The sequence below is a fragment of the Corapipo altera genome, unplaced genomic scaffold (assembly GCF_003945725.1).
Source record: "Corapipo altera isolate COAL_440 unplaced genomic scaffold, ASM394572v1 60, whole genome shotgun sequence".
Classification (NCBI taxonomy): domain Eukaryota; kingdom Metazoa; phylum Chordata; class Aves; order Passeriformes; family Pipridae; genus Corapipo; species Corapipo altera.
The window spans coordinates 440,289-466,841 of record NW_020884912.1 but is presented as its reverse complement, the minus strand read 5'-3'; the positions used below and the strand labels follow the sequence as shown (position 1 = coordinate 466,841).

At 42.4% G+C, this 26,553-nt stretch overlaps 1 protein-coding gene and 1 long non-coding RNA gene across 9 annotated transcripts in view; both read right to left on the bottom strand.

Annotated features, from left to right (window-relative positions):
* RREB1 (ras responsive element binding protein 1) overlaps window positions 1-26,553 on the bottom strand; it is a 124,611-nt gene that overhangs the window by 54,156 nt on the left and 43,902 nt on the right. For all 8 annotated transcript variants that reach the window (XM_027654164.1, XM_027654165.1, XM_027654162.1 and 5 more), the window contains 4 exons: window positions 13,685-13,804; window positions 12,143-12,345; window positions 7,490-7,579; window positions 5,974-6,137 (listed from right to left, as the gene is read on the bottom strand). In XM_027654164.1, coding sequence (XP_027509965.1) covers window positions 5,974-6,137; window positions 7,490-7,579; window positions 12,143-12,345; window positions 13,685-13,804 — 577 coding nt within the window. The remainder of the gene's footprint in view (window positions 1-5,973; window positions 6,138-7,489; window positions 7,580-12,142; window positions 12,346-13,684; window positions 13,805-26,553) is intronic.
* On the bottom strand, window positions 15,416-15,586 carry LOC113952279. The gene is made up of 2 exons (XR_003529489.1): window positions 15,496-15,586; window positions 15,416-15,459 (listed from the first exon to the last, which is right to left on the bottom strand). It is a non-coding gene; the product is annotated as an uncharacterized LOC113952279 (long non-coding RNA).

Below are 26,553 nucleotides of genomic sequence, written 5' to 3'. Positions count from 1 at the left end.
CACAAACCACCGGAAAACAAACCATGTTGTAATAAGGCAGTTCCTCTCCTCTTCTGGTAAAATGAGAGAGCTTATCACCACATTTGGCTATGCTCTGCCTTCCAAAACTCCCATCTAAAGCAAATGCCAGCCTCCATGTGCTACACTGCAGAGATCCTATTTGTACTTATAGGCTGGGCATTGTTACTGCGCTGCACCCTACAAAGCACACACAACACACTGGAAGCAGGCCAATGCCATAAATAACATGGGAGCGATTCACAGGTGAAATGTAGGAAGAGGATGGATTCAGCCAGCTCTTGAGGACACTGCCTACTGGATATCTGCAAAGTCACAGGCGGGCTGTGCACATGCCTGCCCTTGAAACACAGGCCCATGTTAAAGCCAGCAGGGAAACCACTAAAGCTTACGCATCTCAACGCCTAAGCCTTTATCAGGATCCAACACTCATCTTCTGACCAGCACATTACAATCTTCCACATGCGTACACTCTTTGTTTGCCAGCAAAGATGGCAGGTTAAAACATCAAAATTCACAGGTTACCCCCAGCATGGGCATTTTCTATCTTTCCCAAGAAACTCACTCAGCAACATATACACAACACACAAAAAGTGTTGTTTAAAAAAGATTTAACTCGAACATCAGAATAGTACCATACCTTGATTTAAAAAACCAGCCATTTGTCTCTCCATAGTGAATTGAAAAGAGAAGTTTGGGAAAATTATCTAGTACTGAAAATAAGATTGAGAATGAAAGTGCCTTCTTAATTAAAAGAAGAAATACCTTCTTTGATAGGACTCTTTTTAAGCATGCTTCAAAGCATAGCTTCTGCGATCCAGATCTTCCAATTTGAGTTTCAAAGACTTCTGCATGTGGTTGTTGCATGTGGTGTTTCGCATGTGCCAAAAAAAAAAAAAATTTCCCAAACTCCGAGACCTGATCCTGAGATGGCACATAAACAGCCTACAAGAACCTAAGCAGGATGTAAATAAAAAGCCATTTTGAATAATTTTGTTAGGTAAGGTCAAGGAATGGAAAAGGAGAAAGAAGGTAGATACTTGTGATGCTTTGGTTTCACATGAAACACTTCAGTTAGTTTGCATTACTGCATTTTATATGGACGGCCTGGAGAAAACCAGCCATGGACACTGCAGCTTCATTTACCAAACTGAGGAAGCTGTGGCTGAAACACATATATTATCCCTTTACTCTTTTCAGACTTACCACAGAGCCTTTAATAGCTTCCCACTGGAAACTGGCAGGAAGATCATTTCTCGCCTCCTTTTCAGCATTTATATCCTATTAACATTTTCAAGTTGCATGGAGAGCATGTCTTTGGCAGGGAGAAAAATGTGACTTTAAAGTGATAGGCACAGACCATCCTAAGTCACAGAAATGGAAAAGGAACTGCTGGCAAAGTCTCCTCCCCCAAAGGAAACACTTGGAGCAAATGGAGGCATCGCCCTTCCCCCTGAAGCCTCATGCATGTTCTACTGGAATGCAATACAGTAAGTCAAGTAAAGTTTTTTTCTCTACCTCAAGATCCCTTGCTAGCACTTACAAACCACCACTACAATCCACAGCAGTGGTATAACTCCTCTGTCTGCATTTTGAGGGGATGCAGTGGTGTAGATGGAGTAAGAGACTTGAAACCTCCCATTTGGTGTCAGGGTCTGGATCCAAAAGGGCTCCTCAGGGTTGGGACTATTCTCAGATAAACTCCCTAGGGAGCTACTGTGACAGTACAGATTGAAAACCTTTGGAAAGTCTTTAGTAATTACAATCTATTTGATTGGAGACAGTACATTTGAAATTCCCAACTCTTCCAGAGCTACAGAAAACTCTTCATATATCCCCCACTCCCCTCCCTATCATTTATGCTCCTGATGGAGATATGAGAATATTCAACTTTAATTGACTGTGACTAAGAGAAAGCCACAGGGGCTGTGTCTCTACCATAAAAGTGTGAGGACAAGGCATATCCTAAACTGCAGATTTTCTTATGGACTGATCATTGCAGTGCCATTCCAGTTAGAGGAACTTTGAACTCAAAATTACTATGATCTAACTCCTTCCTTCAAATTCCTAAAAAGCCCCGAGAAAACAACGCCTCCGAGCCCCAAATCAGTTCCTGATGCTAGAAGGCTTGCTACTTCCAAGAAGACTTGCTCTTTCCAATACTGGTCAAAAAGAAATCTTTAAAAAACTCAGCATCATCTCCAGCTCTTCTTCTCCAGAACAATTCTTTATCCTGATACCAGATACCGATGGAGCTCCCAGTTACTGTACCAGATTACATCAACCCTCCCTAAATAGCAGGAACAAGACTGATATGGGGGAACAGCTTGATGGCACATCTGGAAGAATGAGAAAAGCTTTTCACTCTGGACATTGAGCACCCTCCAGAGACCTTTGCTCTCTCCAAATACGACTGTCCTCATAGAAGGCTCAGGCCACTCCTCAACAGACTGGCAGCCTGTAAGAGAGTTTTCTGAGATGGCCTGGGTTCAAGGTTCCCTGTTGAAAATACTAAGGAAGCAGCTTTTTTCTGACTAGTGTTGCACAAGAGAACCTTTCCCTCCACCGCTGTCTGCTGTGCCCATTCAACTTGACTTGTTGACAAGGAGCCAAGGAGCACAACAAAAAGAAACTGCACTTCATGTGAGAGGCTCTGACTCATTTACAAATGAAATGCTGCATGTATTGTGGAAGTCAGGAAGGGCAGCATCAATTTCACAGGTGAAGAGTACATGCAACACCCCAGCACAGCTAGACTAACTCAGAGATGTGCAGAAAACAACACTCTCACTCCACAAAAAGTCTGGCTAACTGCATAAAAGTTTTGCTGTCATCCAAAAGAGCAACAGGTAAGAGTCCTGGAGTTTTTTTTCCTCCCTTAGTAAAATAATTTCAATGGAGATGATGGGCACTTCAGAGTGTAACAACACTGATAATCATTTTCTAACCTGAAAAAGCAACCAAACCTTGTCTCCTTCCCTCCTCCACTAAGCTGAATGTCTAATGGCCTGGCTGCTCTGAGGTGGAAAAAGGGATAAGAAATTTCTTTCTGTGATGGAACAGCAATAAGCACTCCCATGGCACAGTATTTCCCTGGACAAAACCATTCCAATTGAATGGTTTTTCCCCTAAAAGGTCTTTTAAAAGTCTGGATTTAAAAATAGTATAGACAGCTAAATAAGAGCCAGAACAAGGCAGAGGAGGGGAAAGAGAAGAGAGGATGTACATAGCATGTGCCTACACATTTTTCCCCCATTCAGATACTGGCAGACTAACTTCTCCCTCGCTCCACTCCGGTGAGCTGAACATATTTGGCATAAGTGCAGTAATACTTGAGTGGCTCCTGCATGACCTTCACAAGCTACATTGATTCTTTAGCAGCACATTCAAAAGTTTCTGCTAAACCTACAACTGCTCTCTCTGACCCCACACTGTGCAATGCCTTGGGGATACCACCATGCTGGCTACCAGGGGTACCAGGTTAGAAATCTTTTTTTTTTTTTTTTTTTCCTGGTTTGGGCATGTATCTGTCACTACTTAGATACTGCACAAAAATAGAGATTGATAAAGGAACTGCACACGAAAGCAGAGGAAGATGGGCTTGAGTTATCTAGCTGGCAAAGAACAGACATGGCACCACTACAAGCAAGGCCTGCGGGAGTTTCACACAAGGCTGGACCTGGCAAGCAGGTCCTTTCTCCAGAATCCTGAGTTTTGAATGTGATGTAAGCGGCATTCAGCCACAGCACCAACAGTCCGCTGGATGTGACGCTACAGCTAAGTTTGAGATGTCTGCAAAAGAAATTTTCTTCACAGCATCTTAAGACTTGAAATACCTGTTTCAGAAGGAGGTACTGGTGGGCAAAATGAACATCTTCCTTGTGTGTCACAGTACTAGATAAAAAATTTAATTTCACTTTGAATTTATCCTCATTTGCCTACTTGCACATTCATGCTTTCACCAACAAGATTCAGTATTACAGTCTGTTATAGCAATAAGAAAAAGTTATTCACTGAAAAAAACCCCAATGTCACAGTCTGCCAACACAACTCTGCTTTAGCAGAACCAGCTTGTTTCAGTGTGCTCAGGATTTTGCTTATCATGGGTCTGGGGTCACTTGTTGCAGTACTCAGTAATAGGTTTCTGCTGCTGCAGTGAAGGCCTACACATGGAGTTTTACAGAGCAGATGGGAACCTATCAGATGGAAAGAACTTTTAATAAGAAGATTTTCCTTGCATGGACTGAAGTCCTTCTTAGTGCAGTGAGTAAATACACCACTCCATCCTGGTAACTTCTAGCAACATCTCGTCAAGAGAAAAATTTAAAACCAAACAATCTTCTCATCAGAAGGTTCTGATCTGTACTTACTTATTTTGGACAAGTCACTGAGCCTGGCAATTCTGGCAAGTTTGCTGCAAAAGCACACTAAGAGTTACATACGGAGAAACCCGCAGAAGCAAAGGTGACTACGTCTATCTCTCACAGGCCTGGAGTCAAGTTTCAGGGGAAGCCTCCCTTTCCTGCCTCCAGAAGAGGATGAGGAGATGCCCAGTGAGCAAAAAGCCAAACAAACCGCCCAAACAGTCCTTCAGCAAGCAGCCCAGACACAAGTGACTGACCACCCCAGGGCTCCACCACTGGAACTCACCCTTCGATACTGACAGTGGCATCAGCTGCAACTCAGCAGCAGCCCTGCCCTTCTCAGAGCACACAGAGTAATGACCCAGTCTGGCAAACACGTGGCTCACACCACCTCTGGTCAGATGAGTCAGATGTGTGATTTATTCAATGCCCAAGGCCAGTTTCTCCTCCCTGTGTTTTTCCCTTCTTATTTTATATCTATCTTTCCAAACCTCCCCAATTCCACTCAATTGCAAGTTAAACAAATACAGAATTACAAAACTTCATTCCCTCCTGTTTCTCCTCTGTTTTCACTACATCTTGAACATGGACAAAATGATATCAGAAAGGGAAAGCTGCAAGCAGCTATTGCTTCCTTTGTGTGCCATTATGTTATCTTTCTTATTGTCATCAAAATCATCCCTTTCATTCTACCTATAGCACACTGCTTGGAAAATGATTGGTAATAATCAAGGAAACAAGATCTCTTTTCTTCCCACACAGAACCAGTCTGTAACCATCACTCTTGCCATTTTGCTTATAAGCTATACTCTTTTTCCCTACTTGTCTTGCAGTTTCTTTGTGGGTTGTAAACTCTTTGATATGGGGACTAAAGCTATGTGGGAATCCACAGTCTTAATCAGCTCTGAGGTGTTCCACCCATGCAAATAAATGAATGCTGGATGAGAGAGGGGAAGGAACACACATGTGATTTCACATTTTGTTTCCCCAGTTGACAAGCAGGCATATTGCTACATCCCTACAAATAAAAATACATGAAATATATTCGGAAACTTGGATTACAGAGAATTTGCCAGATCTATAGTGCAATAAGTTGTTTACAGTGCAAACAAGTATTGATGAATGTACTTAAAAACAAGATCAAATATGCCAAAGAGGCATCTTCATGACGGCACGTGGATACCTAAGCACATAACATCAACAACACCACAGATGTTCTAATACAACGACTTTCATCTACGACTCTGAAGCCGCAAAATTAGAAGCTCCTATACAGCTTGGCTTTATATATTTGCCCCCAGAGAAAAATCCATTTTTCATAATAATAATATTACTACTACTAAAAAAAAAAAAGCTGTAACAACTCTCGATAATACTTAAAGAGAGCTAGAAAACCTCTCTCAGTTCTAACTTCCTTCCACTACCTAAGCATCCTAGTGTGTACGTGTGTCATGCCACAGTAGGTCCCAGATACTTCACATTGTCTGCCCAGGTAAGTGTCTTTAGTCAGTTTGAAATTCCCTCCAAGGAAACAAACCAGCCACCTATGCTGTAATCCTTTTCAAACTCCTGGAACACAATCAGCACTCACCTGTGCATGTTTCCATTGGTGGTGAAGGACTGTCCACATACTGAACATTTATAAGGCCTTTCACCTGAGTGCACCAGCATGTGGCGATCAAGGGAGCTCGCTGAGCTCAGAGACTTTCCACAGATGCTGCAGGAATGGTCTGTCCCTCCAGTGTCAGTGTTATGCTAGAGAAAGCAACGATTTTTTTTTCATTGAAAGTCCCTTCTGAAGTGCCAGTAAAATATCATCAAGAACTATAAACATCTCAAAAGTGACTTTAAAGAGCCACTCCATAAAGCACAAAACCTTATATTAAGGTGTGCCCTGTAAATACCTCTCCTCCCCAGCCCTCCCCACCTCAACTCCAACACCACCCCCTCCCAATTTTTAACCCCTTAATGCATGAGCAGAAATAGCTGTTTCATACAGCCTGCAATGCCTGTCACATGCAGCATTTCTGCTGGATCTGCAGAAAAAGGGGACTCAGCAACAACCCATCAGATAAATGGTACCCTGGGATACTTTAAGTTGTGCAGTGGTTTGGGGTTGTGTGAGTGGTAAGGAAAGGGGATGTAATTATGAACTTCACAGCAGAAGAAAGACACTTAAAAACAAATACTCTTTAAGGTATTGATTTCGAACTGTGTAGTAAGAAAACAAACTGCTTCTGAATGCACATGGAGACTTCTATGGCCATAAGAATGCATTACAGGGTCAAATTAAGGCCATTAGCTACAGTGCTATATATGCACCACTCTTTCTTACTCGCACTCAGAGACTCTAAGATTTCTTCACATATGAAAAAAATCCACCAGAAGAGTAAGAAAAAAAAAAAATTAAGTAACAGTTACAGTACAGGAGGAAAAACTGAAGTAATAAGTATCTAGTGAACTCACAGTCATCAACCACACCTTAGCATCCAAAGCAGAACCTTCTGTTAGAGAAAAGGCCAAACCTCCTAATTAAGTATGCATATATTTCAGGAGGAGCAAGAACAGGCCTGTAGCTGACAAAAATGTGCATTATCCATTAAAGAAATATATTCTTAATTCTGCCTCCCAAAATTGCTTATATCCTGTGAAGGACTGAGAGACTCTTCTACACCGAGTTGATTTAAAAATTGTGTCTTCCTCCTCCTTAATTTGCATGACCAGTAAAAAGATCTGTGCCCAAACAGAATAACAAAACAGGACTTATGCCGCATGATGGAAGCAGCTTTCCGGATTCTTAGGACACCTTAAGCTACACAGAACAGGACATACATCCTTGTTTGAGACGCTGGGGGAGGGAGGGGGGGGGGCAGAATGCTGGGTAAGGAAGGGAGGACAATTGCCCACTTCAGAGTTAGGTTTGTGGGGTGTGGTTTTTTGAAGAAAATGCAAAGGAAGACTAAAATAGAAGTAAAACAAGTGAATAAAGTTATAATGGAAGCATTTCTGACTTGCACATGAAATTGTTTTTCACCAGTACAAATTGCACCCTGGCAAACCAGACATTCAATTAAAGTAAGAAATCAAGAGCTGGTAACTCTACATACCTGACGAATGTGCATAGTTAGCTGGTGCTGTGTAGTGCAAATCTTTTCACACAGAGGACAGGTATAGGAAGACTTCTCTTCTTTTGTTTCCTGTGAAAAAAACAGAACAAAACAATCAGAAGCAATATCAATATAAAAGAACCCAAAAGCTGTTACTGCTGAGGGTGGAAAAATATATTCAATCCTAAGTATAAAAGGCCACTGCTAACGGAGTAACTTATCATCTGATAGATTCCTTTGCTAACGGAGTAACTTATCATCTGATAGATTCCTCAAGGAAGTTTCAGAAACTTTCTGAATTTATAATTAGGGGCCATTTCAATTACCACAGCTGTTTTAATAGCACATGGACACACAGCAGTACCAGTTTAGGACAGGATGTGAAGGCAATTATTGTGACGAGCTCAAAGTGCCAGGAGGAATTTAGGTGAGCAGAAAATAATTCCTGGAACACCACCAGAAAATGTGGGAAAACGTCATCAATCTTCCCAAAAGATTTTTAACAGCCAAGTTGTCAGAACTTCAGATTTTCCACCCCAACTTGTGGCAAAGCACTATCTTGTTGCACTTTTCTAGAGGCTGTATGTTCTGTTCCATGGCTGACTCAGAAGGAAGAGCCGCATTTACTGAATCATCAGCACCATTTCCTTTAGTATCCTGTGTTTCTCCTGGAAGCATCCCATTCAGGCACACTGGCCAGGCCCAACCCTTCTGAAGCTTGCAAGATCTGATGAGATCATACTGAGAAAGAGGTGACAATGCAGGAGTGTACGTGACTCCAAAAGATCATATTATGAACCCGGTTATTCTCCACCCAGGTGAGAATCAAGAGTAACCATGGTCAAACCATGACTACAAACAATGAAGCCGACCAGAGAGCTCAACCTGATTCAAGTATGCCCTTGGGACACTGAGCAAAGGCACCACTCTTTCAGCCAAGGATGAAATGGCACTCTTGCAGGAACCAAAGGTGTTTGCCTGAATTTGTCCACAAGGATGGCTACTGGATGATGTAAAGGGTATTTTCACTGCCTCACTAAGAAGCCCAGGTGTGGCTTCTGCACCAACGGCTGTACATTAAAAAGAAAATAGTCTAGCACTGAAAATTAAACCCCAGGTTTGATGCAAATCTTCACCAGACAGGTCCACTGCTTGTTACCTACACTTCTAATGCCAACAGTACAAAAACGATCTCTGAATGATCAATAGGAAAATATCATATTTATGCCAAAATGACATTTCCTAATGAAGTTCTTTGCTGGATATTTTAAGTATCATTAGTAAAAGCATGAAAACAAGCAAAAAGAAAAACTCATCCTCAGTAACTCTTCAGCTGGGAGGAAGTTGGTAGGTATGATTGTGTCTATGCATTTCTTCTCTCCATGCAATTCTCTTCCCTCAATGCCATCCCAAAGGTCATCAACTCAGAAGGTTGATGAACAAGCATTCATGAAGAACATTGAGAATGACTAACACAAGTCTCTGTGACAAATTCTTTGGCATGTTAGGAGGGAAGATGCTGACACAGTGTTAGACAAAGTTCGTTTTATGTCTCAATAAAGCAGTATCATCTCCTACACGATTTGGGGAACCACTCTAGAGAGCTCCCTTTTATAATATTACACTGTGTTTTCAAACACAGGGTCATGATGATTTTCTATTAACTTCAGTGACCTGTGGACATGGATGAAGAGCTGTTTTCCCACTTTGTCCAAAGTAAACAAAATTTGTGACTTCACTTCTAAAAGGATTGGGACTGCAACAATTAGGTTCTCCCACTCCTCTCTGCTCTTTTGCTTGTACACATTTTTCTAACTGTATTTCAGGGCTCTACATCCCACTGTAGGCCACACATATAGGCCAAGGCCTAACGTACTAGCACTTGCAAAACATTAGAAAGAAAGCAAAAAAAGGCTGTCACTATGAAGTCTGAACACTCAAAGAAAACTGAAGTGCATTATCCCAGTGCCCCTCCCCCATTTTTATATACAAACACGTAATTCACAAATATTCATTCCATCCTACTTCAGCAACCTGTCCATGGAGTAATGTTCAGCTCCAAATATACTGCAACCGTGTTAAAGCTGGCTCAGGACAGAGAACAAGCACACTGTGCCGTAAGGAAAATCCCTGCAGCTGTGCTGACAGTTTAGATGGTGTTTAATCCCCAGGGTATTTCTGTGAAATTATCAACCCACTACTGTTTTTTGTCCCCCCCCTCTTTAAATGAGTGCTGCAGTTCTACATGATGCACTTGATTGTTTCAAAGTCTGTTTAAGCCTTCCAGACTGCCTTCTCTTTGAATCAGCAAATTAACAGAAGATAGAGTAATTACTGGTTCACCTTGAAGCAAAGATCAGAAACACACTATAGCTCAGCCAGAGCTGATTAGTATTGAATCTGGGGTTTATTATTAACTAAAACCCAAACTTTCTCCAGTGGTCAGACAGGGTACATTCTGCATACCGTAACACAGCTCAAGCAAATCCAGGGTATCTACAAAAGGAATGCTGTGGACTGACCCAATCCAGATCAAAAAACATTAGCATCCCTACTGTAAAAGCACCCTCATTCACAAATTTGAAACATAGCACTCAGCTAGCCCGCCAGAGCTGGTTTTGTGAAAACACAGTTCCTAAACTGACAGATAAAATTAACAGTTCATTTGTTAGCTACTCTCTCTTTAGTAAGTCAACCTGGCACAACTGCTCTGCATTCAAGTGAAGGGGAATGCTTTTGCAGTTGTGCATTAGGTCCATTTGTTTTTCTCCAGCTCAAAAAACTACCTCTGTCACACTTTTTATTTTCTTCAAGAGTAAAGCAAATAAGAAGTTAAAATGGATGCAGATTGATTTGAGAACACGTTTATTAGACTATGGGTAGACGACAGCCACGATAAAGTCAGCATTATAAAGAGAACCACAGACTTTGGGACAAAGGTTCAGGGCAGAATGTTTCACTGCCAACTCATGGGAAACAGCAGTCAGACCCAGAAAACTAGCTAACTGTTATTATCCTTGAAGTTATAATAAGGGGAACATTATGAGCAGAATCTGAGATCTGTGTGCTACCACACACTAGAACAATTCAGTGCTTTCATTCTGCTATGCTGAAAGTGGAAATTTGCTGTATTAGAGGTTGCTAACCAGATTGATACCTGCTTAATATTTCACATCTCACTTGTATTTTCTCAGTAATGTAGCCATTTGCCACTCTGGTCTTAACGATCCTTCAGCCTAAAAACAAATAGGCTATTTACTATGTTTTCAATCTATTTGTTTATTTTTATGCTGTAAGAATCCCTCTTAATCCTGTCACATTTACTCTCAAGCTTCCTTTGATTCGATGCCCACAGAACTATCAGGTGGAATAAAGGTCACCAACACTAATAAACTTCCCTGAAGCCAAACCACATGGTGTACCGGTGGACAGCTGTGTAATAGCACTGCCACTGAGACTAGTCTGGACTCCAGTGCCTCATTTCACACGATGAAATCAAGGAACCAGGGTAGCCCCTAAGTGAGGACACTGCAAATAAACCTTAAAGCCAAGCGTTAGGCAATATGATCCCACAAACACGGTTGTCTGTATACAGCCCAGACTCTTCATGTAAGAATTTACATTTACAATTAATGGCTTTTAACTCCTTTCATGCTGAAAATCCAAGACAAGCCATTAGTCTGTCAACTGGGCAGCTATTTGGCAAGCTATTAATAAACTACTATAGGAACATCACATGAGTCATGCCTCTCAACCTTTCTGGTCCCTGTTACATCTTGATTAATTTACAAAGTCTCCATGCTTCACCGTAAGCTCTAAAGTCAAATGGACACAGGGTTTTGGGGTATTTCTTGATATTCTGCAGCACCTTCCTTGGTAGAGTTTGGCCCAGAAGAAGAAAAACATGAATATAAATAACCACAGCTTTAACTGATACAACTCTCTCCTTTCACTTGTTTAGATCAATATTGTTATCAACTGGTGCCATCAACTGGTAAACGGAAAAAAACTGATAAAAGCTAAATATATTTGCTCTGCAAAATTCATATAAAGCATTCTGCAATAGCTCTTCATGGTTTTATTAACAAAGAAGAAAAGGCACCTTACACTACACATGTAAACTGCATATCTTGATGGACGTTTTGTTCTAGCACCACCTTTAACCTTAAATCACTTGTATCTTCCCGAGGGACCTCATGAGGGGTCCCACATGATGGCTGAGCCAAGCCTCCTGGCAGACTGCTCTGCTCTTCTCTGAGGTCATTCTTTTCTCCTAGTTTCATGAATTGAGCTGGTCCCCCAACAGGTTATGCAAATGAAAGAGCCTGGAGAAAGGATACAGTGGGACTGAAATGGTAATTCTTAGGTGACTCTGTTACTGCTAGGGGCATCTGCTAGACCAGCATGACACTGGAGCTTGTGCTCAATTTTTTATGTGTGAATCCAAGCAAGTGGACCCCTCTGATTACCAGTTTTCTAAGTTATGTTCTAGAGAGATACCAGAAAACATACATAGAGAAACAATGGCAGAGGCAAGAAAGATCAACTGAGGGAAAAAAAGGCAAAACAATCAAAGAAACGTAATTACATCTTATCATTTCCCATGCAGCTGCTTGTCTCCCCTTTGCCCTCCCTGCATTTGGGTTTACACACCTGATTCCTCCTGCCAATTCGATTTGGTGCAGGAGACTTTGAGGGAGATTTGACGTTTTGAGAGTTCCCGCCGTTTTCAGCAATCTTCCCCACGTTCATCACTGCTGACATCATGGCATCAATGGAGGACAAGTCTGCTCCGTCCAAACTGTTTGGTGAACTTGGGGATACCTTGTAGGTGTTTAAGCTTTCCAGCTGCTTCTCTGGAATTACAAACAAAAGCACACATTAGTTCTTAGGCCATCTTGAAAAAAAACCCTAACTCATAGTATTTTCAGCTGTCTGTAACTCCCATCACACTCTGCTGAATCATCATAGATCACAGGCAGCAGCCCATAATAACTGCAGTTCTTATAACAGGACAAGTTTCTCATATTGAAACACACAAGACAAGGGGTACATTTCTTCTCACAGGACATTCACATTACTTAATTTTCAACCTTAATTCTCTGTGGAGCTTATAGTGATTTACTTCACACTCTCTTGCTGTAAAATGGTATCATCTGTGGTACCTTGTGATCACCATGAACTAGTAGAGCAGTACTGATGAATGCACGCTCTGGCAAGCACAGTCATTCAAGCAAGCACGTGTTTTGAGCAGAACTGCACAATTAAGGCATCAGTAAGTGTTTAGTATAGTTTAAGCAGGCTCTGTATATGGAATAAGATAACTTAGCAAAAATCCAAACAAAACAAAACCCCATATGCCCCCAGTAGCCTCTTTACTGCCACAGCTAGCATCTATGTAATTTTTTTTTTCTCTTTTGGTCTACCAAGCCATACAAGTCATGGAGCATATGTGTTACATCCATGACTAATGTCACAGCTAAAGCTGTTGAGATTCAGACTAGTCCATCACATACTGTATGTAGCATGGATGCTCCTATCTCAGATACCAAATTCAAAACACACCTAAAATCTCATCTCTGCTTTCTCAAAGTACAGATGTGTCAAACACACAGGCAAGGCCTTTCACTTTGCTCTTTAAGAATTTGAAAAGGAAAATGCTTTCAAATTAAACACTCCTTTTCCTAAAAAGAAGTCTCCCAAACAACCAGGAACACCCTGCAAACCTACTGCTCTGTCACCTCTGGTGGAAAGCACAGAATTTTAATGTGTGTTGTGAGAAAGTCACTGTAACAGAAGAGTATGTGAAGGTGAACAAGGAGGAACACGTTTGTCTGTGAACATTTGATCTCTGCATAATACTGTCTTTGGAACATAAGTTTGAGGATTATAAACAGGTGGTTTTTCTGAGGCTAAGTTATGTGGTGCCAAGTTACTGGGAGCCAAGAAAATCTTAGTTTGGAAGCCTGCAGTGGTAGTCAAGTATTTATGCGCCCATGCTTCTGTTCAATCTATTTTATACTTTTCAGATAGATAAAAGTTAGGGATGGAGAAAGAAACATATGCACCAGTGCTTCTGCTCAATGTATCTTACACTCTTCACACAGGTAAGCTGTATGGATGTGTAAGAAATGTTTCCACATTCTTAATCAATGCCCTAATTTACAGAGTCACAGAGCTAGTAGAACCAGTTACCTTCATCTTTATCCCCTGACTGACTGTGGCTCTCTTCTTGGTTGCTGGTCTCCTCACTTAGTGTAGTACGTGTAGTAGCGTCTGGCTCTTCAGCCTCTTCTTCAGCAGCACCCTCTAGCACTATGTGAGGGAGAAGGGAAAAAAAGAAAAGGCATAAGTTTTTCTGGATACCATTTTAGCAAAATAACACTACAGCCCTCTAGTTTGAGGGCTCCCCTGACTGGTACATAGACCCAGTGACAGAAGCATGTAAACAGTTCCAGCACAGCCAAGCACCCACTCCAGGCATTGAGCTGGGAGATGCTGTTGCTTCTGCCAGTGGCAAAACCTGGGTAAACAAAGAAAGGAAACCCTTACCAGCTTTGTCCCCGGTATTCAGTCAGCAAAATAGGAGGAGGAGGAGAGAGTAAGCTAACATATAATTGACAGTAGTGACATTTGATTAAGAAGTTGGAAGAATAGTCTGCAGCTAGAGAATTTATGTAATTCAATTTCATATGTGCACTGCTCCCCTCTTCTCTTCTTGGGAGATTAACCTTTACTCCAATACATGAATTCACTGTGACCACCTACTTCCTTCTAGCAGTGGTGACGTGACTACTGAGGTTTCTGGGACCATTTTGCACATTCTTCACAGCCACTGCCCAAGGTTTCCACATGAGTTGAAGACATAAGCAACCATTGTATGCAACAAACGAATTCCTCCACATCCCTTTCTGAAACCACAAACTTATCATGCTATCGTTGGGGTTTCAGGAAGGATACTTGTTCTGTCTAGAGAATGACAGGGCAGTTAAACATCACTTTTAGAGGTGACGGGGGATGACCAACACATAAGAATCAGATGAGTTCTCTGCCCATGGCATTCATGGCTACAGCCTCTGGAAAAGGTTATTTGTAATATTGAAAACTGACACATTTTTAATGGAGAAATACACCTTTTTAACCTTACAAGCAAAATATTTATTTCATTATGAAAGGAAATACTCTGTGGACATTTCATCATCTGAGATTTACAAATCACATCCAGTAACCTTAATGCAAGTTTTCCTTTTATCAGAGAGCGGAGACAATTGCCTTCAAATCACGCTTAACTCAACAGGGTTTCTTCCTTTAAAAAAAAAGACATTCTCAAGGATGTCATGCAAATCAGTCACACAACACATCTTCAAATGCTGTTTGGATAGCATTTGAAAACAATAAATCACTACATTATCCCAACTACTAACATTTTAGAGCGCCCAAGAAGAGACAGACAAAAAGAAAGTGCCCACCTTGTGTCAAGTAGTTCCTCATTTCATACCATGCCAGACAAAGCAATGGATTTAACCTTCCCACATTTAGATGCCAACCTTCTTAGTAGCAGCACACAGATAATCTGACATAGGAAGCCAGTGGAGTCTAAAGACAAAACCTAGGACCTGACTAAGCCGAGCATTTAAGGTTCAGGATAACATCAACCTCTTAACAAACACTGCTTTCAATTTGCATCTTCAAAATAAGACAAAATATTATTCGGAACAACTCAAGGTGGCTTTTCCCTAATAATTCTTGAACTTTTCTGTTAAGGAAATACTAATGTCCCTCTGACACAGAGATTTCCTGCTCCAAGGTGAGGCCAAGCACCCATTCTTCTGTATTTTCTCCAGTAATTATGGGAGCCATTTATTTGTCTTTGTTTTGTTTGTCCTTAACTGTTGTAACTTTACTGTTATTTTTTCTGTTTTTTTTAAAAAAAGTCCATCTCATTCAAGAGCAATACAGTAATTCCTCCCCTCCCACACACTCCCCCAACTCCCCAACCCCCCCACCCCCCGTCTTTTTGTAACCACTTACGTGGTAGCTGACTTAACTTTGAATAGAATAAACATCAGAATTGTTTTTGAGACTGGCCTAAATCTAAAGTTGCTTGCTGTATCTGCTTAGCACCACCAAAAACAAGGATCAGTTTAAATAATCTGGAGACGTTTCTGTTAAAACAAATAAGTGCTTTAGTCCTCAAAAAAACCACAAACAAACAAAACAACTTTTCCTTCCAAAATACACATATTCATTCCTCTTTCAGTTAATACCTAGGACATTAATGTCACCACTGATACATCCTGGAAAAAAATCTGTTGTGTAACTGCGAAGATTCCCTTGTTTGCCAAGGTAGCTTTCAGATAGCTGAGCAGCTTCCCAGAGAACTAGAGTCAGAATTCCTGGTGTTGCTTTCACCAACACTGAAAATGGGAAATGCTCAGAGAGAGCCTGCAGAAGAGGAAGGCATACATTTACATTAAAAAAACCTATCTACTGGTTTAGAAAAACCTGCCAGCTTGCTCTTTGTTCCTTTTTCAGGAGGAAAACTATGGATTATACTACTACAGCATTTTATAATTTCTATGAACCAATGGTTATTTTTTTATTTCTGAATCTAAATATCTTCCTGCTAAGGCAAACCAACATATGAAGTCACAGATCTTGTTTTTAAAACTGTTTTCTGCACCTTAAAAAAATTTTGAAAGCAGTGTAAATATTGAAACTGAACTGTTGTTGCACATTTTTATTTACTTATGTATTTTCCACTCTCTTGGATGTGGCAAAAATGCACCACCGAAACAAAGATAACTGCATGAGCAGCACACACCAGTTTCAGAAGCATGACTTTCTATTTGCAATAGGATATAGAAACAATAAGAATACTGGGCCAAATCACTCCTTCCTGTGGGAAAACCCATGGCAGAGCGCCTTTAGGCAGGAACATACTGAGAGATTTTGCTTGTAGCCTTGTTTTTTTTTTGGATTGGGTTTCCCCCCCCCTTTAAAAAAATGCATCACTGAGGATGGGGAAGTGTTGTGGTTTTTTTCCACAGCATCTATGAAACTTGGAATCAGATAGGCAGCAACCAGCATGGATACCCTATGTCATACTGACTTTAGGATTGTAAACCTTCCCAGCTCACACCACATGTCCCTGCTTGGAGGTTGTGCTTGGAGCCTCCTTCCTCCCTCTCCCCAAAAGAAAACAAAGACCTCCAGGAAAAAGGACAAACAGGAAATAAGCTGGCAAACAGTACAGCCTCAGGTTGCATTCAACACTGGACCAAAGCCTCTAGGAAACAGGGAAGTGGTCACAGGCATTCAAGTCATCTTCTACTTTGAAGAAACCCCCCAGTGCCACATTCATCCTCTGTGAAAAGGAGGAAAAGAAGAGAGTGAGCAACTAAGCAAGAACGCTAACACATGGTAGGGGGGACAGGACCAAACAAAAAATGCAGCAGCCCTCTTTGCACAGCCACACCGAGAGACCGGTCTCTTCTGCAGGAACATGTTCTCTCCACTTGTTGATGTTGCTGAAAACACGAAACTGGGGCAACTTCTACTCCACAGTGAGACTTGAGGGGCCTTTAGTTCCCGCTCTGATGCCCACACAACCAGCTAATGGGAGAGTCACTGTGAAAGCAGAGCTTTAAAAAAAAAAAAAAGAAAAAGAAAAAACTTGTTGCTTCCCATTCAGTCTGTACAGGAAGACACTTGCTAGACCTATTTCCTCCTTTGGGATAAAGTGTGACTCCAATGTATGTTAAAGCTGAGCCCATCAACAGTTACTTCCCCCCCTTCGCTTATGTGTATTTATTTGTATTTGTTTGTTTGTTTATTTGAAGACCACTCCAAAGAGTTACAGCTGCTTCTCCTTCTGGTGAAGAGCATCACAGATGAAGTGGAAAGAACACAGGCTACAAGAGAAGGAAGAAAAAAGGAGAAGAAATGGTGAGTCTTCAGAGTCACAGTCACTTGATTTGCCATTGAGAGGCAGCTACACAAGCACGGAGCAGCATGTCCCGGCCCCTGGGAGCTGGTACAAGTCTCTGCTCCAGATTGCTCCACTGTCTTTGCACATGAGCTCTCCCTTTAGAATAGATAGGAAGAAATGCACAATACAGGCAAGAAGGGGAAAAACCTGGTACGTAACACAAAGCTGCTCATTGTTCTGCCTTTCGAAAAAAATCCACATTAACGTTAAAGTAGAAGCCATGCACTAATTGGGCCAGGGAAAGATTAACACTCTCGGCCAAATACTTTTATTGGTTTCACTAAACATGCCGTAGTACTCTTTCAGAACACAGTGGGGGAGGAGAAACAGGGAAAAGAAATGACAGGTTTAGGAATGCACACCCCCACACACATGCATTTCAAACCACTTTTTCCCATGAGGCCCAAACAGGAATCCTGAGCCTTCTTCATCATTTCCATCTTTGCAACACTATTAGGTTAGTCAAGGCTTTCCCACTGTTTTTTTTTTTTCTAAGTGGCAGGAAAAAACCCAAGGATCGTTTAAATGAAGGCCAGACCTGCTAGTATACAAATTTAGACGAGAACAGAACTTCAAAGAGGTATATCACATTTGAATAAACAAAGTTTACCATTTACCGTTTACCCTTGAGATTATAATACCTAAGAATCACTACACCACACTACAAACTGTTTCTGATGCACTGGTCTCCTGCTAAGCTTCTACACAGAAGAGCAAATTTTGCTCCCAGAGCACATGGCAACAATCCCAAGCACAAATGGTTGCTCCCACCCCAAAAGAGATGTGCACTATCACCCGCACTACTTTTTGAACACGATTTTGCATCAAAGCTGGCAGGAAGGAAAGAGGGTGAAAAGCCATTGTCTGGGAAGAAAAAAAAAGTTAACGCTATTCAAGGCACTGCCTCAAGGCAAAGGAAAACCAAACTCTGCCTTTGCTACTGAAGTATTGGTGCTGACTGGGCATCCCATCGGTAGAGAATTTACTGGGAGCATCACCTCACTGTGACCACTGCTGGAGCGCCAGTACAGAGCAGCCTAGAGGGAAAGGAACACAAGCAGAGAAACACAGTGGCATGGAAGTATCTAGTGGCTGCTCTTTCATTTACCATCAGCTAAAAAACTAAGAATGTTACCCCAAAGGTTTTAAACTTGTACCGTAAGTAACATTTTCCTCTAGGGTAAAACAAAACCAATCAAAAAAAACCCTAAAAGACAACAATCAAAAGGAGTAACATCTCTTGAAGGGTACTCTCTGAGTACCAAAAGATGGACTGGTCCTCTTTCTACGAACTATCTGACTATTAGCGATACAATTGTTTTACGTGTGTTAGTGCATGCTCCTAAAATAAGCCCATGAGTCTACAACATCCATTATGCCTTTTCTTACCTAACTTGTATACAGACAGATACACCCAGACATGGAATAAACATAGCCATGCCTTAAAACTGAGCTAGGGACCACCTTCTGGTGTGGGAACGAGGCAGAGGAAGAAGCACCAAACAAGAACAAGATGACCCCCCCATATTCCAGATTATTTTGCATGCTCCTGTGACAAGACCTAACCGTTAGGTTAAATTTTAAATACTCAAACATATTTACTCCTCCTGTTTTATCTTCTTGCAAGCATGATGTGATACACATGTGCATTTACTTTTTATGTAGCTTTTGAAAGTCATTTTCTGGTGACTTATGGACCAGTAGTGCTCCTCAGGATTTTGGCTCAGATGACCAAAACCTTCTCTCCATCAAGCACATCAGAATTTTAACTTAGCTAATGCCTGAAGTGAATGACAACTTTGAATCACTAGGATACTCTGGTATTACATTGATGCAATGCACTGAAAACAAGGCAGCTGTACTAATATAGCAGTGAGACACTGCACGGCAAAACAGGGATGAAATTTGCCCATGCAGTCCAACTAGTTCACGGCAATGCACAGAGGTACAACACAGCCTTAATATAAAACGCATTCATGCCTATCTTCTCGGCCCTGCACTCCATTTGCTAACTTGAACAGGGAACCCACATCTGCCCCTTTTGCAAGCGCTGAGTGCTGTGGGAACAGCCCACATGTGGGAGCTTGTGGTCTTGCTAGCCTAGAAAAGAGAACCAAGGCACAAGCTGCTTGGCACCGAGACCGAAAGTAAAACCCGATGGACCCCTGGCTCCCAACAGGAAAGCACGGCACATTTGGTAAGCGCTTCAGAGGGTTTGATCCAAGTCTGCACTAAGTTCCTGACCAGCACTGCCATTTTCAGGGATGGTAGCACCACACAAAATGCACAGCAATAACTGCAATAACCTGTGGCCGTATTTAGGATCAACAGCTGCTGATGAATTTTGAGACTTTTCTAACACCTTAGCACTCCTTCCCCCTGACCAAAGACATATCTATGAGCTGTTCCTCATCTTCACTATCCATATCAGCTTGTTGGTGAGCACCTGGCCCTCCAGAAGTCTTTGTCACCACACTGCAGTCACCTTCAAGAGTTTGTTCAAGCAAAAAGGATACTGAAATTTGAAGACAGCTTAACAAACCTGGGAGCACAAGCACCACTTTTAGGCACAAAAATAAAGTCAGGGTAACATCAGAGTAAAACAAGTGGCTGTCAGCAGACATCCCTCCACTCCTTCCCACATAGACAACTGCAAACACCACTCCATTCTCATCCCTGCCTGCCTGCACAGTTGTCAGGATGCCAGTGGGAAGGGAGCCTGGCTTCCCTCAGTCATTGGGAACCACAGCGATGCAGGGGGAACACGGAACAAGGCACGCCTTGGGCTTTACCCAGCCCATCCCCTCCCCTGCGCCCTCCCCACTTGCTGAGGAGGGACACAAAAGCAATACTGTCTGTCCTTATAAGCTCTGCTTTGCATGTGTTCGGGGAGTGGGGACAGCTGTGCGGACGGCTCGCAGAGTTCCAGGAAGTCGATGTGTTTCTTGGCTTTAACTCCAGTTTATTTGCCTTAGATGAAGTGGCGACCCGAGAAAGTCCCTTCAAGTCTCTCCTGGGCTGGCACTGGCTGCAGCAGGGCAGCACTCCTTGGGAAACGGCCCAGGGTCTCTCTCCCCACATCAATTAGCCTTCCCCACTCCAGTTACCGCATCTCTCCCTTGCGTCAGGGCTGGCTCACATCCTACTGGGCAAGGAGACGGCCTTGGGTCATGGTGTGGGAGAGGGTGGGAGTCCAGAGCACAGTCAGAGACTGAAGGGAGTGGGCCCTGAATGTACTTTCCCTCAGCAGGCAGGATGGAGGTATCTTGCAAAAGCAGGAACAGGTCAGGCAGGTGGTGTCACACTGCCTGCCAAAACCACCACTGCCCACACGGCCCCGAAGGAGCTGAGGACAGGGCAAGAGAACCGAGGGGAAGGGGGAAGCCAAAATGAGGACCAGTGGGCAACCCCATCACACATGTCTCCCTGCCAAACAGGCTGAGGAAGGGAAGACGCACCTGCCCGAGGGGAGCCCCAGCAATCCCGGGGCAGCACGGCCCCAGGGCACAAAACCTCATCTGCTGCTGCCGCCATCTGAGACAAGCAAGAGGGGATGAGGGATGCAAAATGAGGAAACAATCAAAATGTAACCTTGTGGGTTTGTTGCTTGGGTTTTGTTCATTTTTATGTTTTTTTTTTCATTTTTGCTTTGTCCTGACAAACCCTGTTAATTTAAATCCCTGGAGGGGAGCGAAGGGGGAGCTATAGTTTGATATCCCATCACTTACATTGCTAAGCAAGCACTGTGCTGAGAGAATGAGAAACTTGTCCAAGAGCACAAGGGGTGAACTAGATGCATTGCATTAGGGAGAGCCAGATGGAAAACATTTCTGAGTAACAGAGAAGAAAAGCAACCTCCTCTTCAAACAGTCCAAGTTCCAGCACCCCTCGGCTCTGACTAAGGAGAGGCTGCAGGCACGCAGGGCAGGCAAAGCAGGACACTGGGCTCAGCTGGGTAGCTGTGACGGAGATGCTGACATCCCCAACAATATATGGACAGTCTAAACCACGGGATATCTTGTCCTTTTAAGGTGGGCCAAGAGCAAGCATCTGTGCAGCAGCAGCAGCACAGCCCCAGCCTGCCATCAATAGCCCCTGGTGCCACTGAAAAAACAGGGGCTCCTGTGCCATACCAACTGGCTGTGCAGATGCCCGGGCACCCACCCCCAAAGGAGACAATCTGTCCGGTTGTTCCTCTGAGCATCATCACGGAAACAAGAAGGCACATTAGTAACAAGAGGAAGAAAAGCCACGAAACCATGCAGCCAGGGTTGCTCCCTGGCAATTGGTGCCTGCAGCTGTTGGGGAGGGAGAGGGGGAGGAGGGAGGGTCAGTCCCCATCCCAGTCTCTGTCCTTCATCCTGACAGCCAGCAGCTCAGCCAAGGGCAGCATCGGACTCAGGACTTGAGGTAAAGGTTTAAAGCAAGTCTCTGGAGGAAGAAACAAACATATATTTCACCCCCTCACACTTGCTCTTCACGTGTAGCCAGAGCTGCATGTGTGCAGGATGGGTTCAACAGGGATTAGAGAGGCAGGATGAATCATCCTGAGGAAGATACAGAAAATGCCCTGTGCTAGTGCCATGCTTCTTGTGCGGTGCTCTGGTTGCAATCCTCTTCCTCCAAAATGAGGATTTAAAGAGAGCTTCATAAAAGGGATTGAATGCACAGATAATTTTACAAAAAACATTCTGCAAATAGGGTAAGCTAAACCAGGAAAAGACTCCTTTTGGAGTAGCTATGTCCCACATGGCATTTCATTGCTGTAAGTGCATCCATATGCTAGCAAACATCCCTACACAAGCAAGTCCAAGGAAGAGAGCATCAGTTCACTTACTGCAGAGCCCCCAACTCATCCTTTGCAGTCCAACCACACTGCCTTTCAGGAGATGCCAGCACACTCTCTGCTTGGAGCACCATACTGGGTAGCATGTCAAAACATTTTACACCTCACAAGATAACACAGTAAAATGAGAAAAGAAAAAGTAGAAATTACAGGGATTTAACCCCATTTCCTTGTGGTAGTATTGTTAACCATCATGATTTTATCACGAGCCTGTAAAATCTGATGCTGCTATATTACTGCACAACAATCTCAACATTTTTAAGTCAAAATTCTAGTTTTCTGGGTTACGGAAGAAGGACAGAGACCTTACGTGTTCAGCTCAGCAAAATACAAAAAGTAAACTGAACACATTAATTTTAAAGTCTCAAGCTTTCAAGTATAATCGTGATCTCAGATGCTCAACCTGTAATTTCTTAACACGTGGGGATAGCAACACAGAGTGCCCCTTCTCTACACAGCACATTTTTTATTCTGGAATATATACCTTCCAAAACTTAATTGGCTTTTTTAAAGAGAGAAAAGAATCGCAACATCTCAGCATGTTTTTAACATTTTACTTAAAAGCCAACATAGCTGCACTTTAATGCTACTTAAAGATGGGAATCTCCACCAAATTACCAAACTCATTTTAAGCAGAAAGAGATTCAGCATGAAAATATTCTGAAGAGAGAATGATTCAAGAGTTTGTGGCTCTTCTCACTGCTCTTTTCCAGGGAGCATAACTTGCTGACAGGATTAACTACTGCCAGGCTCACGAAGCTGGGAGACAGCTGCCACATGGCAGCCATTTATTACAAAGCTCCACTCCTCTAAAGTTAGGAAAGAGGCAGACTGTTTCATCTGTGTTATCAGCAGGGTTCCTCTGCCCCACAGGCTTTAGTGACTAGGCTTTTTCTAAACAAACACCTCCTTTTCTCCCCCACCTTGTTAACATCATTATCTTCCTGTCTTCTGTTTCTGGTCAGCACAGGAACTATTTCCCCTATCACATTCTCCAAGCGACAACAAAAAAAATATATAATCAAGATAATTTAAAAAGTTTAGAAACGCACATCATATTCCTACCTCCCCCACACCCCCAAAATAGGTTTTTAAATTAGAAGGTTTTAGCTTGAAATTTTCAAAAGCGAAACCACATGCCATAGGGAGGAGAGAGGTGTGCTGAAGCAAAGGGAACTCAGAAGCATGCTGTACAGTCCTTGCTCTTCCATTTACCCTGGGAGGCACTTGTAATGTCAGCCTCCGACTGCAGTATCCCAAGTGGCTACACAGCTTTTATATGAGCAAGACAACTAGTAGCGCTCCTTCCTAGTTGTTATCTCCACACCAGGAAAACTCTCTGGAGACCCACAAGCCAAAGCAACATCTGTCCTGCACTGTACAATGCACAAAGAGTTCTCAGGTCAACCACCTCCTACAGTCTGCTAAGGACCAGAAACAGATACATACCATTTACATAATCTCCACGAGATATTAAGCATAGACAACCATCAGTTGCCATTCCCCTGTTATTGTGAACCAGAGTTAAAAGGTACAAACTAGCTTTTTTAATTTTATGTGGAGTTGTTTTAGATATATATTTGCCACAGATGCTAGAGTACCACAGATCGCTCAAATTGAGGTTTATTGCTTCCTCCAGGTGAAGGAGAAACCCAGCCTTCAGAAAAACATCTCTCTCCCACCACTGTGAACAAGTTGCCACAGTTTTGTGAGCACACCCACTGGCTTATAGCAGCTGGGCCAATAGCCTTCGGGGTTGTTTGCAGAGCTCTAAATTCTGAAATACAAAGTTTCTTTCTTGGTTTAGTTAAGTAAATTAATTACAGCAATAGACAGTGCTGGCAAGCCTCTCCAAGTTGAGATCCGCACAGGAAAGCCACTAAGAAAATTTTAAACAGCAGTGCTATCTGCCAATGGCACTCTTCAGCGGAGATTGCTTTCTATTCTGAAGTACACACAGGGAAACTAACCTGGGGGAGGTGCTTCCAGCACACTGACAAAGTAAAACAGCATCTCTTAATTTTCATAGACTGCAACATGCATGCAAAAAAAGGGCACAGGGATCCTGTTCAACAATTTCTTATGGTATTCAGAAGTCCCTCAGCTTTGTCAGAGAGTACAAGAAGCCTTCTCAGAAACAATATATCTCTATCTGACCTGAAAAAAATATGTATTTTCAAAACAAGAACTGCATAGTCACACACACACACACACAAGTCCCCCTTCAGCCACAACCATATCCAGCTGCTAACCTTCCAAGTTCCTTGCAGTATAGCCTTTGCTCTGGGACTTTAAAGGCCTAGCAGGCATATCTAAAGGATTTTACAAAGTACACTGGCCTGGCCTTGTAAAAGCTCATGAGGAATCCACGGAGGTCATCGTGCAGCTTAGACAGTCTGCAAACAGCATAATCCACGTGCTGGTGAGGTAAGGAATGACCAGAGTCGGGGGGGATAGGCCTGAAGACTTCTGCAGTGACTGTTTCCTCCAACAATGCTGTAAACCCTGGAGGAAATGCCTGCTGATCTTCAAAGCCCTTCAGTAGGAACAGCCTTAAGTTTCCTGAACATGAGCATTCTGGTTGCAAGGCCACAATCCTCTTACACATAGAGAGAAAAATATAAAAACAAAGGAAACAAAAAAATTTAAAATCCACTAAGGTTAATAACTGCAAATAACCAACGAGACTGACCCTCTACTTTGCAACGAGCTGTCGGATCCATCCAGCAATGTTTTGATGCTCCTCGGCACAACAGCCACACGGATCAAGCAGCAGCTTACAATCTCTGCAGCTTTCCTTTTTCTATTCCAGGCAGTCCTCCACACGTGTAGACTCCTGGACCGCAATACTCAGTTGTTCGGACTACGAGGGGATGCTACAGCCTGCAGCTGCACAAGGTGTCCACCGTAACTATCTCAAGGCCACTGCTGAGTGCTGCACTGCCAGCAGAATTTTAGGTACAGCCTTCAGTAGCCTGACGGGTTTCACAGGCGACCATGAGTAAAGGGGAGTCTGGACACCTGCACACTGCAAAGAATTGCAGGAAGTTTATTTCAGGAACGCTGGGGAAAAAAAAAAAAAACAGACAAAATTGTGAACAGGTTTCTTCAGCAAGTGAAGTTTCAAGTTGCTATTCCTCCAGCCAAAAACGTCTGCTGCTAGTCCAAAACCACCCTCTTCTTCCAAAAAACCAATTCCACTGCTAGTGCTTCACACATTGCCATCAAGCAGATGACACAGACAATTCTTGAAACAATTCACATATGAAAAGGGAAATTCATTTCCTTCTGCTGACTCCCATATATTGACATATAATAAACCAAAACATTAGCGTGAAACAAATTAGTATGATCTATGCATAGGTCCAACCCAGTTCTGGGTAAAGTAGTAGTTGCAAGTAGAGAAAAACAAATGATGACAACAAAAAAGTTGATCAAGTGGCCTGTGTGCCCACCTGCATCCACCTCAACTTCCACAGTAGGACAGCCAGTGGAAACTTAACTCATCACTTTCACATAGGCGCACATAGTGAAGCAACACCGAAAAATCATAATCAGACCTACGATACTGAAAGTCACACTTCTTTTGAGGAGTCATGCTTCCAAATTAACATTTTCTTGGTCATGTAAACATGCACACCACCAACACAGCCATCATCTTTTAATTCTAAGCATGAAATCACCTTGCTTTTTTTAGTTTTAAGTCAGTACATACTAAGAAAATATTTATATTTACACTGATATTGCTAAGGTCACTTAGAATCTACTCTATGACCAGAGGTGAAGTAGACCTTAAGTGTTTTAAGAGAACCACAAAGAAAAATAAATAAATCTGATATTATTCACTGATTAGGTTAGAACTCTTTAAGGGAACAAACTATATTTCTACCTGAATGACAGATTCCATTCTCCAAACTTCACATAAAAATTATGTTCTTTTTCATGAGCAAAAGTAAAGGACAAAGAAAACCTCAACACAAGAACTCATGTTTTCACTCAAAAACTAAATAGCAGGAGCTGTTTTCTGCTTCCAGTTCAGACATTATTGTTTTGTAGTAAGTTTTATATGCCTCATGGAACTCAACCATTCAATATAGAAAAATACAAGAGAAGAATTCAAGAAATTGTTGGCCATCTCAACCTGTAGAGCAGACAAACACGTATTTGAACGAGTTAAAACAAGAAACTAACAGGAGAAAGACAGAAAAAACACTAGTTAAATAAATT